Genomic DNA, 17,839 nt, shown 5'->3' with positions numbered 1-17,839 from the left:
CCACAGGTTAAGGGCTCATCCCAAAGTATCGCCCCACTTCAGATGCCAATCACAAGTTCCAGGTTGTGATTTGTGTTTCTCACTGACGAGCTGTAAATTGGGGTTCCCATAACCCTCCTCCTCAGGTTTGATAATTTGCTAGGACAATGCACAGAACAAAAGGAGACACTTTACTTACATTTACTAGTTTATTATAAAGGGTATTATAAAAGATACAGATGAACAGGTACAATGAGGGAAGGTCTAGAAGGGTCTGGAGTGCAGAAGCTTCTGTCCTGTGTTACTGGGGTTTACCCTCACCCTCCCAGCACCTTCGTCAACCTGGAAGCTCATTGTTCAAGAGTTTTTATTGCCTTTAATTTTCAACCTCTTCACCTTTCCTGGATGTCAGTGGACAGGGCTGAAAGTTCAAACCCGGTAATTACTTGGTCTTTCTGGTAACCAGCCCCATCCTGGAAGGGGAGAAGGAGGGAGAGACAACATAAGGCAAAGTTTAAGTCACATGCTACTCAAAGAACCAATCTCTTTGGTAATAGGCTTGGATATTCTGCAAGGTTAGTGGGGTCATACACCTACACATTCAGCAGAGTACTAGGGTATGCATCTCTGTGTCTCCATTTACCTTTTCAGTTGAAAGCAGAAATAAGAGATGGGGAGGCTGGGTGTGGTACTCACACCTGTAATCCCAGTACTCTGTGAGGCTTGGGCAGGAGGATCATTTGAGCCTGGGAGTTTGAAATCAGCCTGGGCAACATAGTGACACTCCATCTCTACCAATTATATATATATATATGCTCCATCTCTACCAATTATGTTTATATATGTATATACACACACACACACACACACACACATAATTTTTTTTTTTTTTTGACATGGAGTCTCGCTCTGTCACCCAGGCTGGAGTGCAGTGGCATGATCTCGGCTCACTGCAACCTCTGCCTCCCAGGTTTAAGCAATTCTCTGCCTCAGCCCTCCGAGTAGCTGGGATTCCAGGCACTGCCACCACGCCCAGCTAATTTTTGTATTTTTAGTAGAGACGGGGGTTTCACCATGTTGGCCAGGCTGGTCTTGAACTCCTGATCTCGTGATCCATCCGCCTCAGCCTCCCAAAGTGCTGGAATTACAGGTGTGAGCCACAGCGTCTGGCCCTAATTTTTTTGTTTTAAAGAGAGATGAGGAGAACTCTCTTTAGGTTCCTGCATCCAGCTATGCCTAAGTCATAAAGTCATCTCTATAATTGGCCTTCTCAATAAATAAATTTTTTCTTAAACCATTCTACCTTATCAGCATAATCAATAGGGGCTCATTATGAGTAATAAAGAACACTCCTATCACTCAGGAAATGCAGAAGGTTTTCGATAGCTCTATACCAGGCACTAGGGACAAAGACCAAACATATTTCTTCTTATACCACAGTAGGATTTGGCTTTGGTTGCCTAAAGCAAGTTACTGATTTATTTTCCTCTCTTATAAATGAAATCTAGAGGTAGGCGTTTCCAGACTAGTATTTTGGCTCTATTATCATTAGCCTTTTTCCAGATTTCTGCTTTGCATGCTCAGCCCGTGCCTCCATTTTAAAGTTCACCTCATGATCTAGCATGGTTGCTGGAGCTCCCCATGTCGTGTTTTTATCCCAAACAGGAGTAAAGGGAGAGGACAGTTGTCTATCTCCTTTTATTAATATTTCTTAACTTATATTTTAGAACTTTCCTAATATATATAACAGTGAAAATTATAGTATAATGAACCCCCATCTGCCCTTCACCTTTTCCAGCAATTACAAACATTTTCACCATTTATTGTCTCTATTCTCCTCTTTGCTGCCCAATTCTTACCCACCTCACTCCTACTCCCAGAGTATTTTAAAGCAGAGATTTCTTTTCAATCCCTGCAGACATGTCAATTTCTGACACTGGGCCCCAGCTAAGAGGATTATCAATATGTGTTCCAGAGATGGTCTTGATAAGAAGGGAGAGGATATGTAGAGCGTCCCTGGTGAAAAGCTTCACCTGTGGAGCCCAGAGGAACATTACATAACCCTCTACCTCCATTCTCTTCTTCTGTCCCTCTTGAGTCACTGAGCTTATACCCTTTCCTTTCATGAGCTGTGGGCTAGATCCGGAACATTTTTCAAAAACAAATTGCTTCCTGAGGAGTCATCGTTAGCTATTTGCTTGTGCCCAGAGGCATAGAGAATGGATGAGCCAATGGTCTGGAGTGAGAGGCAGGAAAATGCCTTGTAAAATTGGCAGCCCTGTAGTTTGCAGCTAATGAAGCCGATATCTTTTCTGCAGATGGTCTTGGAAATCCTGGCATTTGATACATACTCACCCCACCAGGAGAAATGAATACCTCTTCCCGGATGCAGCTATTTCCCCTGTCTAATATGACGCAGAGACCACTGTGCTGTGACCTAGCCCATCTTTTTGTTATAATGGAGTCGCTTAAAATATTTATCTCCTCCCTCCTGAGGCAAAGATATTGCCAGAATGAAATGGGCAAGCTATTTGTCTAATCCTGTGCCCTATCATCTGTGTAATGGCTATTTTCAATTGTTTAGAGGAAACAACATACCACTGAACTGTGAGCTGTCTCAGTAGTAAGGAAGAAAGCAATTTTGTTTCACCTAGAGAAACCTGAGAGAGTTCTCTAGGATAATGAGGTGCTGCATTCAGCCCACTTGATGTGCAGACTTCACACTCATGCACTTCCCCTCATCTGTCAAGATGCTCCCTGGGCAGCCATGGAGTCCTGTGTTTGGAAGACAGATGTGGCTTTTTTTGTTAAGTCAACCTTCATAGTGTGTATAGGGGCTCTGCAGGATTTTGGTACATGAGGCTCAAGTTCATTTCTCTTGTTTATATCCCAAGCTAAAGGAAAATAACAATGGCAAGATCTATTTGAGATGCTGCCTTTAGCCCAACCAGCCAACCCCCTTGGTGCTTTCTGTCTCTGTATGTGTATAGGTCAGTGGGACAGCATGGAAGAATACACCTGTATGATCCCTCGGGACACCCATGATGGGGCATTTTATAGAGCTGTGCTGGCACTGCATCAGGACCTCTTCTCCTTGGCACAACAGGTAAAAACCTACATGCACCCAGATCTCTCAGCGAGGAAAAGATTGTAGTGCTTCTAAGCACATGGTGCTTTGGTAATAAGCTGTTGTACTTCAGATCTGATGTTTACTTGGCTCTGTGAGTGCATTTGAATGGTTTTGATGCATTGCACTCAGAAGACTGCCAGCAGGTCAGCTGGGGCTACTTTTTGTTCTGAGGGGGACAAATGTGTTCTGGAAGCTACTGTCACAGTTGCTTTTAGAGTTAGCTTGTTGGGTCATCATTGTATCCCTTGTTGTAGAGAGAAGCTGTATTTCAGCAAAAGATAGGATTCAGAGAGCCAGCAGTCTCACTGTGCAGCAGAAATCAGTCACAAGGGTCTTCTGGCCATGCAGGCATGTCACACATTGATTACCTTCCGAGGAAGCTAGTACTTATTTGTAAATAGCGTGCTGACTTGCAGAATGAAATAATGAAGTAATCCCATCCACCCTGTCAGACATGAGACTTAGATGAGGTGCCCGGGTAAATGACCTGAGCACTTAAGGCATTGGGACACTATAATTAACCTAAACATTCAAAAACGGGAAAAGCTCTGCATGAGGGGTTTTTAATTGATGGCACAGAGGAAACTGCAGTGCTATGGCATCCCCCAGGCTCTCATTTATGTGATGAGAACCAAGATCTCGGTTGTCTCTGTCAGAGACACAAGAGCTCCTGTTCACGTGGACAGGACTGGACATCTCTGCCAAGTTTAAAGACACTCCCTCATAAGGACAGAGGGTGCTTGGAAGCCAGAGCTACCACCTGGAGCCATTGAAGTGTGTGCAGAATCTATTTTCATAAACATGCCCAGCAAGAAAAAGTTAAACGAGGGCAGATCCCCAGGCTGGGCACAGTGGCTCACACCTGTAATCCCAGCACTTTGGGAGGCCGAGGCGGATGGATCACTTGAGACCAGGAGTTCGAGACCAACCTGCTCAACGTGGTGAAACCCTATCTCTACTAAAAAGACAAAAATTAGCTGGGCGTGGTGGCGGGTGCCTGTAATCCCAGCATCCCAGCTACTTGGGAGGCTGAGGCAAGAGAATCACTTGAACCCGGGAGGTGGAGACTGCAGTGAGCCAAGATCATACCACTGCACTCCAGCCTGGGTGACAGAGTGAGACTGTGTCTCAGAGAAAAAAAAAAAAAGAAAAAAAAAGAGGTAGATCCCCAGTTATGTCCTCTTGAGATGCAAGAACCTGTGATTCAGTTTTACAGCCCACATTCCCATACCCTTGCCACCTAAGATTTTGTGTGTTACCTTAGATAGATGTTAAAGTTTTGGATGCCATACATTTCTGTCTTTGATGAGAAATTGGATAATACCTCCTCTCAAGCCATTCAGTTCTGGGAAAATGCCCTTCTTCAGCAAATTTCTCTTTTCATCCCTGGAATTTAAGTGAGACAGATAACTTCTGTAGCTAGTTGGGGTGCCCTAAAATAACCCTAAGCTCCCAAGTCCAGAGCTCAGTCCCAAGGGTTGTTTCTCTTCTAGTGCATTGACAAGGCCAGGGACCTGCTGGATGCTGAATTAACTGCGATGGCAGGAGAGAGTTACAGTCGGGCATATGGGGTAAGTGTCAACTATTCTGCACATTGTCATTTTTGAGGCTTATTTCCATACTTTTTTCAGAATGGGCTATTGAGAACTCACAGGCTGCTGGAAACATGCCTGTTTTCTCTGATCGGCAGATACCCTGACACCAGAAGGAATGATTTAAATTAATCCTGTCTTTTGGATTGTTCGTGCAGTAATTAGTTTGGAATGCGATTTGCTTCCATCAGGCCATGGTTTCTTGCCACATGCTGTCCGAGCTGGAGGAGGTTATCCAGTACAAACTTGTCCCCGAGCGACGAGAGATCATCCGCCAGATCTGGTGGGAGAGACTGCAGGTGAGCTTGGTAGAAAGCCCCAGTTCACCCGCCTACCCCTACCCCTTCCAGGACCTGGGCGAGTGCCCCCCTCCATCCCGGCTCTTACTCAACTTGCTTTTCCTGCCTCCTCCACCAGTGTGTTGCTTGGCTTGCATACAAAGCAGAATACTCAAAGGCTCCTCACCTAAGCTTAAGCTGTGAGAGAATGACCAATTTTCCCGTCTCTTCTTATTCTCTTCTCTAGGAATTAAAAAAAATGTTTTTTAATAAGTGACACCTGTGACCAGTCAGTTAGGAATCATAACCTCAAAATCAGTGGTTCTCAACCTTAGCGGCACAGTAGAATCACCTGGAGAGCTTTTTAAAATCCTGATGCCCAGGCTATTCCCCAGGCCAATTAAATTTCTGGGGAGAGACTCAGGATCAGTATCTTTTCAGGTTCCCCCAGATGGTTCCACAAGCCAAAGCTAAGAACCACTCCTCTAACTACAGTTGCAGGCCACTTGCACCAGCTTTTCAGATGGGGTTGCCTTAGGTTCTCATTGGCCAACTCCTGCTATTTATAGTCACTTAGGTCAGAGTCATCCTGTCGCCTCTATTGAGGTGACACTGCAGTTTCCCCTTGTAGAGAAGCTTTCCCAAGTCCTCCATCAGTGTTTTCATTGTCACATTCTGATCATTTTAACATGAGGAACTGTCACTCCAGGTCTGGGAGTCAGGAGTTTAAGTGTTCTGGGAAGGATGGCCAGTTCTCCCATTCCTTGAGTGGGTAGGATAGGAGGTTCATCAGCAAAAGAAAAAAGAGAGAAAGCCTTTACCACTCCAGAAACCATTTATCTCCCTGCCTATCATAATCCATCTCCCCAATTATAAGCCATTTCCTCTCAACTAAATCCCCACCTAATTGCTAATTCCAAATTCTTGCTTCAGACCAATCGAAGTTTGTGCTTCCAGGCATCTCAGTAGGCTGCGACAAAACCTTTTGACTCCAAACACATTCCTGTCTAGGAAGCTCAGGGCACATTCCCCTGGACAGGAAAGAGTAATGGGCAAAGGAACATCTATGAATACAGTCATTTATGGCTCTGAAATGAGCACATACAGTTCTTTTACATGTTTTATTAGTAATTATGAAATGGCCAGTGAATGTTTTGATGGAAAATTGTCTCCTGGGCACCAGAAAGAATTCCACAAATAAGCATTTCCCACTTGATTTGTACACACCCCAGTTCTTTGAAATGCCTACAATAAAGAGTTTCTACAGCAGAGATCTGATGAACCTTCTGACAGTCTGACAAGTGGGACTTGATCCAAATGTAGACTTAGAGGAGAGGGGAGGCATGGACTGAGTCCTGGGAAGAGAGATGCCTGTCTGACTTTACTGGGTCCAGGACACTGTCACCACCTTAAGCCTTCGTGACTTTCCTATCTTGAGGCAGCAAGATGCTTTTTGGCTTACAAGAGGCCAAATTATTTCAGCATCTGGGAGAACCTAACTATTGGTGAGGAGTAACAAAAAATAATCACTCAATGTACTTTTTTGTTATTTTAACTTTCTAAATCATTGTTGTCACACTTCATGGGATGGAAAAATGTGGTCCAAGGCCTGAAAGTAAAGCATTACATTTATAGTGGAAATTTGGCTCTTGTGGATGGCTTGCTGTCAAATGAACTGCTGGGGCTAGAAAACTGCCATTTTGTGGTCAAATCATTTAAATTAAAATCCCCAACCAGTATTATAGTAGTGGAAAAATACATGTTTGTTACTTTTCTTCGGAGTTGCACCAATGCTTCTGGTTCCTAAGACCCTCCCATAGGGCAGTTAGAGAGGTCAGCCTTACTGGCGCTGGGTCTCTTCTTGCTTTGGGTTTTCCAGTCAGGCTCAGACTGCATCTTGTCATAGCTAAAAGCCTGAGATCATTGTTGCTAGACTTTTAAGTTTATCTCCATGGAGGACAGCTCCATGGGTTCATGGAATTTACCGTGAAGCAGTAGATCTCAGGAACTCCCCTTCTGAGTCTGACTTCTTATCAACAAGGATGAAAAAGGAGTTCACTTGGCCGGGCATGGTGGCTCACACCTGTAATCCCAGCACTTTAGGAGGCCGAGGCAGGTGGATCGCTTGAGGTCAGGAGTTTGAGACTTAGCCTGGCCAACATAGAGAAACCCCCTCTCTGCTAAAAGAAAAAAATACAAAAATTAGCCAGGCGTGGTGGCACACACCTGTAATCCCAGCTACTTGGGAGGCTGAGGCAGGAGAATCACTTGAACCTGGGAGGCAGAGGTTGCAGTGAGCCAAGATTGCGCCACTGCACTCCAGCCTGAGGGACAGAATGAGACTCCGTCTCCAAAAAAAAAAAAAAAAAAAAAAAAAGGAGTTCACCTGACTCTCTATACACTCTATAGTTGTTAGATGTAAAATTGGCTTAAGCCCCTTTGATAATTAATTCACTTTTTAAATTATTTTATTTATTTATTTTTTTGAGACGGAATCTCGCTCAGTCCCCCAGGCTGGAGTGCAGTGGCATGATCTTGGCTCACTGCAAGCTCCGCCTCCCGAGTTCATGCCATTCTGCCTCAGCCTCCCAAGTAGCTGGAGGCGCCCACCACCACGCCTGGCTAATTATTTTTTTTTTTTTTGTATTTTTTAGTAGTGACGGGGTTTCACCGTATTAGCCAGGATGATCTCGATCTCCTGACCTTGTGCTCCGCCCACCTCGGCCTCCCAAAGTGCTGGGATTACAGGCATGAGCCACCGCGTCCGGCTTTTTTTTTTTTTTTTTTTTTTTTTTAATTATAAAGAATTTGTGGCCAGGCGCAGTGGCTCATGCCTGTAATCCCAGCACTTTGGGAAGCCGAGGCGGGCAGATTGCTTGAGGTCAGGAGTTCAAGACCAGGGTGGCCAACATGGCAAAACCCCATATCTACTAAAAATACAAAAATTAGCCAGGCATGGTGGCACGCACCTGTAGTTCCAGCTACTCAGGAGGCTGAGACAGGAGAATCGCTTGAACCTTGGAGGCAGCGGTTGCAGTGAGCCGAGATTGCGCCACCGCACTCCAGCCTGGGCGACAAGAACGATCCCACCTATAATCCCAACACATTGGGAGGCTGAGGCAGGCAGATAGCTTAAGCCCAGGAGTTTGAGACCGGCCTTGGCAACATGACAAAACCCCGTCTCTTCAAAAAATACAAAAATTGGCCAGATGTGGTGTGCGCCCATAGTCCCAGCTACTCAGGAGAGGTTGAGGTGGGAGGATCGCTTGAACCTGGGAGGTTGAGGCTGCAGTGAGCCATGATTGCACCACTTTACTCCAGCCTGGGTGACAGAGTGAGACCCTATCAAAAAAAAAAGAAAGAAGAATTTCTAAGTGTAACTGAATGAAGCATTTCCCCTTCTGTGTTTTTGATCTGAGACGAGTAGAAATGAAGAAGAAAGAATCTAAGATGCCAACATACACGATATCCCAACAGTCTTTTTTTTTTTTTTCAGAAGTCTTAATGGAGATTTAGGCTTAATAACTTCAGAAATATAAATGCTACCAACTTAAAAGCAATGTCACTTCAAAAATTTTTTTAACTTATTTACATTTAATTCATTTTTGAACTTTGAATGATACATTTTAATTTCTTTGTCAGTGATAGTCATCTTCAACCAGAAAGACTGAAACAAAATTTTAAAGTTGAAGATGTATTATGCGTTATTCACCATTCACAAAATAAATTGAAATCAATCATTTAATTTATTTAATCCTCACCGTATCCCTATGAAACTGGTACTATTTTTATTCCACTCTACAGATCTGTCAGAGGTTAAGTGATTTGCCCAAAGTCACATAGGGTAGCAAGTGACAGAGGCAGGATTCAAGCTCCAAACCCATGCTATACCATCTCTCAAACTGCTGAGATGCCCCTAAGGGCAGGGGTCCCCAGACCTGGGGCCGGGGACTGGTGAGTAGCCTGTTAGGAACCGGGAGGCACAGCAGAAGGTGAGGGATGGGCAAGCTCCACTTCCTGTCAGATCAGCAGCCACACTGGATTCTCACAGGAGCATGAACCCTATTATGAACTGTGCATGCAAGGGATCTAGGTTGCACACTCCTTATGAGAATCTAATGCCTGATGATCTGAGGTGAAACAGTCATCCGAAAACCATCCCCCCGCCCCCCGCCCAATCTGCGGAATAATTGTCTTCCACAGAACTAGTCCCTGGTGCCAAAAAGGTTGGGGACCGCTGCCTAAGGGTATTTCACTCAAAGTACCCTTAACCTGAGAAAGCTGAGATTCTATCAGCAAATCTCCTTTGTGTTTCACAGTGGATTTGGCTGTGGCTTGCAGGGAAGTTAAAATGTATCAGAAGGCCAGGCATGGTGGCTCATGCCTGTAATCCCAGAACTTTGGGAGCTGAAGCAGGCAGATCAGTTAAGGTTAGGAGTTCGAGACCAGCCTTGCCATCATGGTGAAACACCATCTCTATTAAAAATATAATAAAAGGCCGGGCACGTTGGCTCACGCCTGTAATCCCAGCACTTTGGGAGGCCAAGACGGTTGGATCACGAGGTCAGGAGTTCAAGACCAGCCTGGCCAAGATACTGAAACCCCGTCTCTACTAAAAATACAAAACTTAGCCAGGCATGATGGCACACGCCTGTAATCCCAGCTACTCAGGAGGCTGAGGCAGGAGAATTGCTTGAACCTGGGAGGCAGAGGTTGCAGTGAGCCAAGATTGCACCACTGCACTCCAGCCTGGGCGACAGAGCAAGACTGCCTCAAAAACAATGATCAGAAAACATATCTAATCTTCACTTCTGAATGTTCCAGGGCTGCCAGCGTATCGTAGAGGACTGGCAGAAAATCCTTATGGTGCGGTCCCTTGTGGTCAGCCCTCATGAAGACATGAGAACCTGGCTCAAGTATGCAAGCCTGTGCGGCAAGAGTGGCAGGCTGGTGAGTGACAACCACCCACCCACATGGACAGGTAGGGCCCCATGGTGTCCCTGGGCTATCCAGTTCTGTCTATAACCCAGTCTCTCTTATTTTTAAGGCTCTTGCTCATAAAACCTTAGTGTTGCTCCTGGGAGTTGATCCGTCTCGGCAACTTGACCATCCTCTGCCAACAGTTCACCCTCAGGTGACCTATGCCTACATGAAAAACATGTGGAAGAGTGCCCGCAAGGTCTGTATCCCAATGCATCCAGAACAGACCACCTTCTCCAGAATGCTCGCCTAATCTGCTTCTCTCTGCCTCTTTAAGGCCAGAAAAGAAACAGTGTTTAAACCACCTACTCACAATGTCAGGGAGTCTCTTCCTATTATGAAGCTATTTGGCCTGGTTTCATAAAGTGAATCACAGTTGAGGAGATGCATGTATACCATTGATCAAACCAATGAATGTGATCACAGTTATATGTATTTGTATCTAGAAAGTGCTGGGACTAGAAAGGGCACACTTTCTACCCCTAAGAGAAGATGGGCTGTTTGGTACAAAAAAGAGCAGATTTGTAAATACACAGACTAGAACTTTCACAAGACCAATCTGGGTTTTTCAGACTTCTGGTCTCCTCTCCTGTCATCAGTTTGGATTCAAAAGGAGTAACATGCAGGGTATAATGCTGAAACCAGGAGGGAAAGTTATCTTGAAGCCAATGTAGAATTCTTCTGACTTTATTTACAGACAAGCCCTTGGGAAATAGATGTGGCTCCTGGTTTGGGGGTTTTTTTCTTTAAATAATCTGCCTGGGTGATGGTGAGGACTAATAAACAGTAGGCCCTGGAGGCAAAGTCAGCACCTGCTTTGGCTTCCCCTTCCTCTTTCTTACCAAACGGAAGAGGGAGTCTCACTAGCCTTCTCTCCCCATTGTGACCCCCACAGTGAGGTACCTGAGATGAGAGAGGAATAAAACCCAGCCACTGGAGCCTCTGCTGTGGGAAGATCTCATAAAATAGAAGTTGTGTTTCTGCGGAAGGCACACTTAGGAGATCTGGTGACTGGGTCCAGAAATTGACTAATTTTGTACATGACTGACTCAGGGTGGCTGTGAATACCACCCAGAGTGGGATCAGCCAGCCTGTACCCAGGAACCTGGTCTTTGGGATTTACTGCAGTACCAGTGACCTACGTTTCCTTCTCCAAATGTGCAGCTTGGAGATTTTGTTTGTTTTTTGTTGTTTTGTTTTATTTTTCAGTCTCTGTGAGCCTCCCAGGCCAGAGCATTTCTGATTAAAAGCTGACCTCCTCCAGGCAAATGAGAAAAACAGAAGGTGCTGGATCTGAGTATAGTCTGATTTCCCTCCTATGTATAGCCTCCAGGTCTCTGACTGTCTTGCCCAAGGCAGGTTGAAGAAGTCTTTTGGGTAATATCTTAAGCAAGGAGTGGCTTCTTTCAATATAAGACCCCAGCCCAACTTCTCCATGGAATGGTCTTTCTTAGTAGCCCAAATTCTGTGGAATTAAAAATTAGGAACCTATTTAAAGTAAAGTGCTGGGACTTCAAGCCCAGAACTAGAGATGTCATATCTTCATAGTTAAGGAGCTACCCAAGGAAAACTGACTACTTAATAATTGTGCTGCTGAGCAAGACACTCACTGAGCCTTACTTTCCTCCACTGTAAACAAGAATCATGCTCTGCCTCGCCTGAGGCAAAGGAAAGTATTTGTGGGAAAAGCAGACCCTGTTATCCTGGAAGGCATCAGGCTATGGGTATATGTATCATGTTTTCCTAGACAAGACACTTCACAGAGTCCAGAGACAGGCTGGTCCTTCTGTAAAATTTCACTGAGCCAAGGCCATTGTTCTTGCCCACAAACCCACCCATGTAATCTAGAACCAGAATATTGTGCCTAGCTAAAATCCTGCGGGCCTATGAGAAGCCCCTTCTTCCAAGTGACAGGTCCTTCATTTATAGGAGGGAAAGAATCATTTTTCCCTTTTTTCATTTCCTGGGGATGGAGAAAACAAATTTTAAATAGAACATTTCCAATTCCTTGAAAATAAGTTGCCTTATACTATACAGTAGAAAGATACTGGATTCTCTTATGCTGGATAAACGAAATATTGGGCTTCAAATCCAAACTTAATACCCAGCCTCCCCAGCTTTGGCAGTTTATATTTTGTTCAGCTCCTTATTAAGTCCACCAAAGAGTTTAAACCCAGTGTCTGGATTGTTGATGACAGGTAGCTTATGGGCTCTGAAAAGCACCTACCATCAGAGTTCCTAGTTTAGCTCCTACCTGCGTGACGTACGCAATGATCACACTGAGTTATCACCTTTTTAGTGATTGAGTTTTTTTACTACCGCCTCCCAATTCTTTTTTTTTTTTTAATCAGATTTAAGCCAGGTGTGGTGGCTCACACTTATAATCCCAGCACTTTGGGAGGCTGAGGCAGGCGAATCACTTGAGGTCAGGAGTTTGAGACCAGCCTGGGCAACATGGTGAAGCACCATCTCTACTAAAAATGCAAAAATTAGCCAGGTGTGGTGGTGCACACCTGTACTCCCAGCTACTTGGGAAGTCGAGGCGGGAGAATCTCTTGAACCTGGGAGGCAGAGGTTGCAGTGAGCCAAGATCACGCCACTGCACTCCATCCTGGGTGACAAGAGCGAAACTCTGTGTCACAAAAGAAAAAAAAAATCAGATTTAAGACTGGTCAACGTAGTTCCCCTAGAAAAAAAAACTAAAGTGTGGTTCACACCTGTAATCCTGGCACTTTGGGAGGCCGTGGTGGGAGGATTGCTTGAGCCCAGGAATTTGAGACCAACCTGGGCAACATAGCAAGACCTCATCTCTACTAAAAATTAAAATTAACTGGGTGTGGTGGTGTGTGCCTGTAGTTTCAGCTACTGGGAGGCTGAGGTAGGAGGATCACTTGAGCAAAAGTGTTCAAGTCTGCAGTGAGCTATCATTGCACCACTGCACTCCAGCCTGGGTAACAGAGTGAGAGACCCTGTCTCTAAAGAAATAAAAATTTAAATTAAAAAAGATTAAAATTAAAGGAACATTTATTACTTCCCAAGTGTGGGATGCTAATGTAGTTCATTTTTCAAAGCTGGTGGTGAGTAATGGATCTCTGTGAAGACAGAAGTCTGAGGGACAGGTGTCTTGTTAAGTGTTAGAACATCTGTGTGCCTGCCCTGTCCTCATGCATGGATTAGCTGCTTGATCAATTGTTTGTCATGTCATTCTGGCTCTGGGTTAACCCAATCTCTTCATGCCAATTAATTCTTTATATTGAAAAGCATCTGAGATTGGTCTTGGCCCCCAAACTAGGGAGTTTCATTTTCTTCAAGGCCATCATCACTAACATGTTTTTTTTTTTTTTTTGAGACAGAGTTTCGCTCTTGTCACCCAAACTGGAGTGCAATGGTGTGATCTCGGCTCACTGCAACCTCTGCCTCCAGGTTCAAGCAATTCTCCTGCCTCAGCCTCCTAAGTAGCTGGGGTTACAGGCAGCCACCACCATGCCCAGCTAATTTTTGTATTTTTAGTAGAGACGGGGTTTCACCATATTGGCCAGGCTAGTCTCGAACTCCTGACCTCAGGTGATCCACCCACCTTGGCCTCCCAAAGTGCTGAGATTACAGGCGTGAGCCACCACACCCAACCTTTGTTCTTTTTTTTTTTTTTTTTTTGAGACATTCTCACTCTGTTGCCCAGGTTGGAATGCAGTGGCATGATCTTGGCTCACTGCAACCTCCGCCTCCCAGGTTCAAGCAATTCTCCTGCCTCAGCCTCCCAAATAGCTGGGATTACAGGCGTGCCCCACCACGCCAGGCTAATTTTTGTATTTTTAGTAGAGACAGGTTTCGCCATGTTGGCCAGGCTGGTCTGGAACTCCTGACCTCAGGTGATCCACCCGCCTCGGCCTCCTAAAGTGCTGGGATTACAGGTGTGAGCCACTGCACCTGGCTAACATGTTTTTATTTAAAACAAACAAAAATACTTCTTACATGATTTACCATAAGGAGAACTGTTATTTATCTGAAGTCTTGATTTTTTTCCTTCTTCTGCAGCACAGAACACATTGCCTCTTTTTCACATTCTCTCATATAATGTTTCCTTTCCCTGTGTTAATGCATTTAGATTTTGCCATTTTTCCATTTGAGCTTTTGATGTTTGTACATTCTATCTCCATCCTTGAAGCCCTTTATTATTATTTTTGTTTCTATTTGTGGGTCTTCCCCCCTCTAGAAAAACCAGAAAAGATTTGTTTTTCCCTTTAAAAGTGATATGGACCCCACTTATCAAGCTGCTGGTTCAACTGGATATGGCGGGCTTGTACAGTAGTCCCAGATCTGTGATTTTGTCTCTGCCCTTCCTCAGTTCAGCTGTCTGTTCCTGACTCACATGCCCTCTGCTCACTTTGTATACAAGCCCGTAGTGTAAATAGATCTAGCTGCTTTAGGGTGCTCTGGAGATTTTGCCCCTAAGTCACCCTGTTCAACCAGATGTGTGCTGAGCTGATATCTTCTGCCTATTCCCTGTGAATGCATGAGGGTCTTCACCCCAAATCTGTGTTCTTATTTGGGTGCTATATGATTTTTAAATCTATAGTTTTTGCTCCACTGGACTGTCCAAGATACCCTGGTGTTGTAAACAAATACCAAAGTTTTATTAGCCTGAAACAATTCCCAAAAGCCTAATATCCCCCAGGGTAACATATTGATAGTGAAGTAAGCAGTTGTTTCAAATTACTTTATAGGAATTTTTATTTGGGGTAGCCAGGCATGAAACTTTGCCAGGGCTTATAAAACTGGTAATTATAGTTGGCAAAGGAGAGCCAAGACTTGAGTTGAATAAGTCATGAATCTTTTTGAAAAGCCCAGCCTCTCCCAGCATCACTCCCTGGTCCTCTGTCCTATGGGGTCGTCATTCTGTGCTCTAGGGTATTCTTTTTGGAGAGGGGTTGACTCATGCCTATCACATGAACGGTAGCTCCCTTCCTCTGAAGCTGGGCCACAAGCCTAGTGGCTCTCTATGCCTTTGTCCTGTTACAGATTGATGCCTTCCAGCACATGCAGCATTTTGTCCAGACCATGCAGCAACAGGCCCAGCATGCCATCGCTACTGAGGACCAGCAGCATAAGCAGGAACTGCACAAGCTCATGGCCCGGTGAGGTCCCCACTGACCTGGGGCAAGTCACATTCCAGCCCTGTCATCCCAGCAGCTTCTGCAGCAAGGAGGAGTTCAAGGCTTCTTGGGTGGCTGATTGCTGACATCTCTTTTTCCTTTTCCAGTAGGGATCCCAGGCAACCACCAAAGCGTGCTGCTCTCAAAGTCTCTGCCACTTGCTTTCCTAGGTTCAGCAGCCCAAGAGCACCCATGTGCTGTTCTCCTGGCGTCTGGCTTTAGAGTCCTTGTTTTCAAATGTCAGATATGCTGCCCCCGCCCCCTTTTTTTTTTTTGAGATGGTCTTGCTGTGTCACCCAGGCTAGAGTATAGCCTTGATCTCCTGGGCTTAAGCAATCCTCCCACCTCAATTTCCCAAGTAGCTACAGGCACGTGCCACCACACTGGCTAGTTTTTTTTTATAGAAACGAGGTCTCTACAAAAAACAGGCATAGCGCCTGCAATTCCCCCTACAAGTTTAATGTTGCCCAGGCTGGTCTCAAATTCCTGTGCTCCAGCCAGCCTCCCTCCACAGCCTCCCAAAATGCTGGGATTATAGGTGTGAGCCACTGTGCCACTCTATGCTGCAGATTTGATATTTGACTTCAGAGAAGTGACTTAACCTCTCTGTGCCTCAGTTATCAATATAAAAGGGATAGTAACAGTTTCTATTTCCTAGGGTGGTGTAAAGTAGTGTGAGGATTAATGCAAAGAGTACAATGTCAAGCATTTCGAGCAGCACTTGGAATACAGTAGCAGTTAGTAAATATGGGCTAATCTCATTACAAAGAATAGAGGGGAAGGGAAAAGTAAGGGAGAAGCCATATAGCAATCAATAAAGAAGTAACTCTCAACAACTATCACCCCCAAAAATTGGGTTTGGGGTAGATAGGTCCATACAGACCTATCTGTACCAGGTACCTGGTTTATGCTGTCATTGAGAGACAAAGGTCAAGATGGAAAGATGGTATCTTAAAAATGTATTCCAAAAGCCCATCTCCTTTCTTGCATATGGCTGAAAATATTGCTAGCTCCTTTACATTGCCTCCTGAGAACAAGAGGAAATACTAGAAGGGCTTCAGTGTCCCCCTAACAATTTGTGGTCCTCTTAGGAGGTCTGTTTTGAGGAGGGAGCGTCATGGGAGCTTCTTTCTCTGCTTCCAGATGCTTCCTGAAACTTGGAGAATGGCAGCTGAATCTACAGGGCATCAATGAGAGCACAATCCCCAAAGTGCTGCAGTACTACAGCGCTGCCACAGAGCATGACCGCAGCTGGTACAAGGTGATCAGAAGCAGGCCACCTGTGAGACCCAGCACCCTGGCTGGCTCGTGTCCTCCTGTGTGCTCGTGGTTACAGCTGAGCTTCTGCGGAGCTAGGCTGATGCTGTGAACTTGCTTCTTGAGTCCCCGGAGCCTATCTATCAGAGGCCCAGGGAGCCTGCGTTTCCCCCTACAAGTTTAATTAATACAGAAAGATTATTGGAGAAATACATGTTACACCATTATTATGTGTATGTGGTGCTGGGGATTGCTGCTGTCTTATAGACTCTGAGCTGCTTGTTTTCCTGGGAGCATCTGGACACATGGTTAATCTCTGGAGCAATATCTTCCCTTGGGTCATCTGTTCTTGCTCAGTGTTTTTCTGATTTCCATCCTTGCCTGCTCCTCTGCTAAGAACCTAACTTTCTTTGTTTTTATTGGAAAGATCCAAGTAACATCCTGTTATGTTACAGGAAACTTTTGAAAGAGATAAACAGAATTAGAAAATATATAAAAGATGTGATTGATGGAGGGGTGATTTTTGGAGTATATATCTTTGGTGAGAACACACATTCTCATTTCTTTTTGAGAGGCTTCCTGGTAACTACTTGGTGTGGCAGATGTCATTGATATCTTTCCAGTATTTCCTTGGCTTGCCAATACTTTGTGAATTAATCTCTCTGAAATCTAAACTTGCATCTGAGTACTGCAGAAGCACTTATAATACAGATCTTACCTTTGTTTAGGCATGCTTCATTCTGGTTTGAAAAATGTCCATTTTGTCATAAGAATAATACTCTCTCTAGGACAGCTTGCATGTCCAAAGCTGGAAAATACATCCGGTAAACACTATTAACTGGAAGCTTATTAATCAGAGTTGTATTCTAACCAGAGTTAGAATACACTCTCCAAGTTTCATTCATTTAGGTTTTAGGAAGTAAGCAAATCACAAGAAAAAAGCTGGTTTCAGGAACTTTAGTTTTAGTTTTTAAAAGCTTTTCCTAATATGGGTCCCTTTGGTTTTATGATGTGTTCTACCATCAACATCATGGCCCTGTGTGCATGCCAGGACTGTTTGTCTTGTTCACCTTGACCCCAGGTCATTGCCAGGCACATAGCAGATATACAAGAGATATTCCGTGAATAAATGAAGGTATGGGAAAACTGAAACCTGGGTCATTGTAGAATTCTTACTCATCAAGTAAAGGTTAGTTGTGATCAATCTGTTCTGCTTAGATAAGAAAACGGACACACCTGTGTTCAAGGTTTTTGGCAAGGCATACAAACGAATTTCCTTATTATTCAGAAAGTTCAGCTATTAATGGGTCACGTAGTGTCCTACTATCACTGCAAAGTTACCATGTCTGGAAGCAAACTCTGCCTCACACTCGCTAAACCAAGCAGTGGTACGCTATAGAGTCATTGCTGCTCAGAACCCCAGAGAGAGAGTAGTATTCCTTTATCCAAATAAGCACCAGCGGTTCTTCC

The 17,839-nt window shown here is 44.6% G+C and overlaps 1 protein-coding gene and 1 long non-coding RNA gene across 6 annotated transcripts in view; one reads left to right on the top strand and one right to left on the bottom strand.

Annotated features, from left to right (window-relative positions):
• The window catches only part of MTOR (mechanistic target of rapamycin kinase), a 156,122-nt gene that overhangs the window by 112,431 nt on the left and 25,852 nt on the right, over positions 1-17,839 (top strand). For all 5 annotated transcript variants that reach the window (XR_004028485.1, XM_030805770.1, XM_030805771.1 and 2 more), the window contains 7 exons: positions 2,970-3,085; positions 4,603-4,680; positions 4,893-5,000; positions 9,804-9,929; positions 10,027-10,158; positions 14,979-15,094; positions 16,256-16,373. Coding sequence is in view for 4 of the 5 variants with exons in the window: in XM_030805770.1 (XP_030661630.1) it covers positions 2,970-3,085; positions 4,603-4,680; positions 4,893-5,000; positions 9,804-9,929; positions 10,027-10,158; positions 14,979-15,094; positions 16,256-16,373 (794 nt within the window). In the remaining variant the exon portion in view is untranslated. The remainder of the gene's footprint in view (positions 1-2,969; positions 3,086-4,602; positions 4,681-4,892; positions 5,001-9,803; positions 9,930-10,026; positions 10,159-14,978; positions 15,095-16,255; positions 16,374-17,839) is intronic.
• Positions 184-6,006, bottom strand: LOC115833049. The gene is made up of 4 exons (XR_004028486.1): positions 5,652-6,006; positions 4,762-4,981; positions 4,369-4,495; positions 184-452 (listed from the first exon to the last, which is right to left on the bottom strand). It is a non-coding gene; the product is annotated as an uncharacterized LOC115833049 (long non-coding RNA).

The sequence above is a fragment of the Nomascus leucogenys genome, chromosome 24 (assembly GCF_006542625.1).
Source record: "Nomascus leucogenys isolate Asia chromosome 24, Asia_NLE_v1, whole genome shotgun sequence".
NCBI lineage: Eukaryota > Metazoa > Chordata > Mammalia > Primates > Hylobatidae > Nomascus > Nomascus leucogenys.
This window is presented reverse-complemented; position numbering and strand designations above follow the sequence as displayed.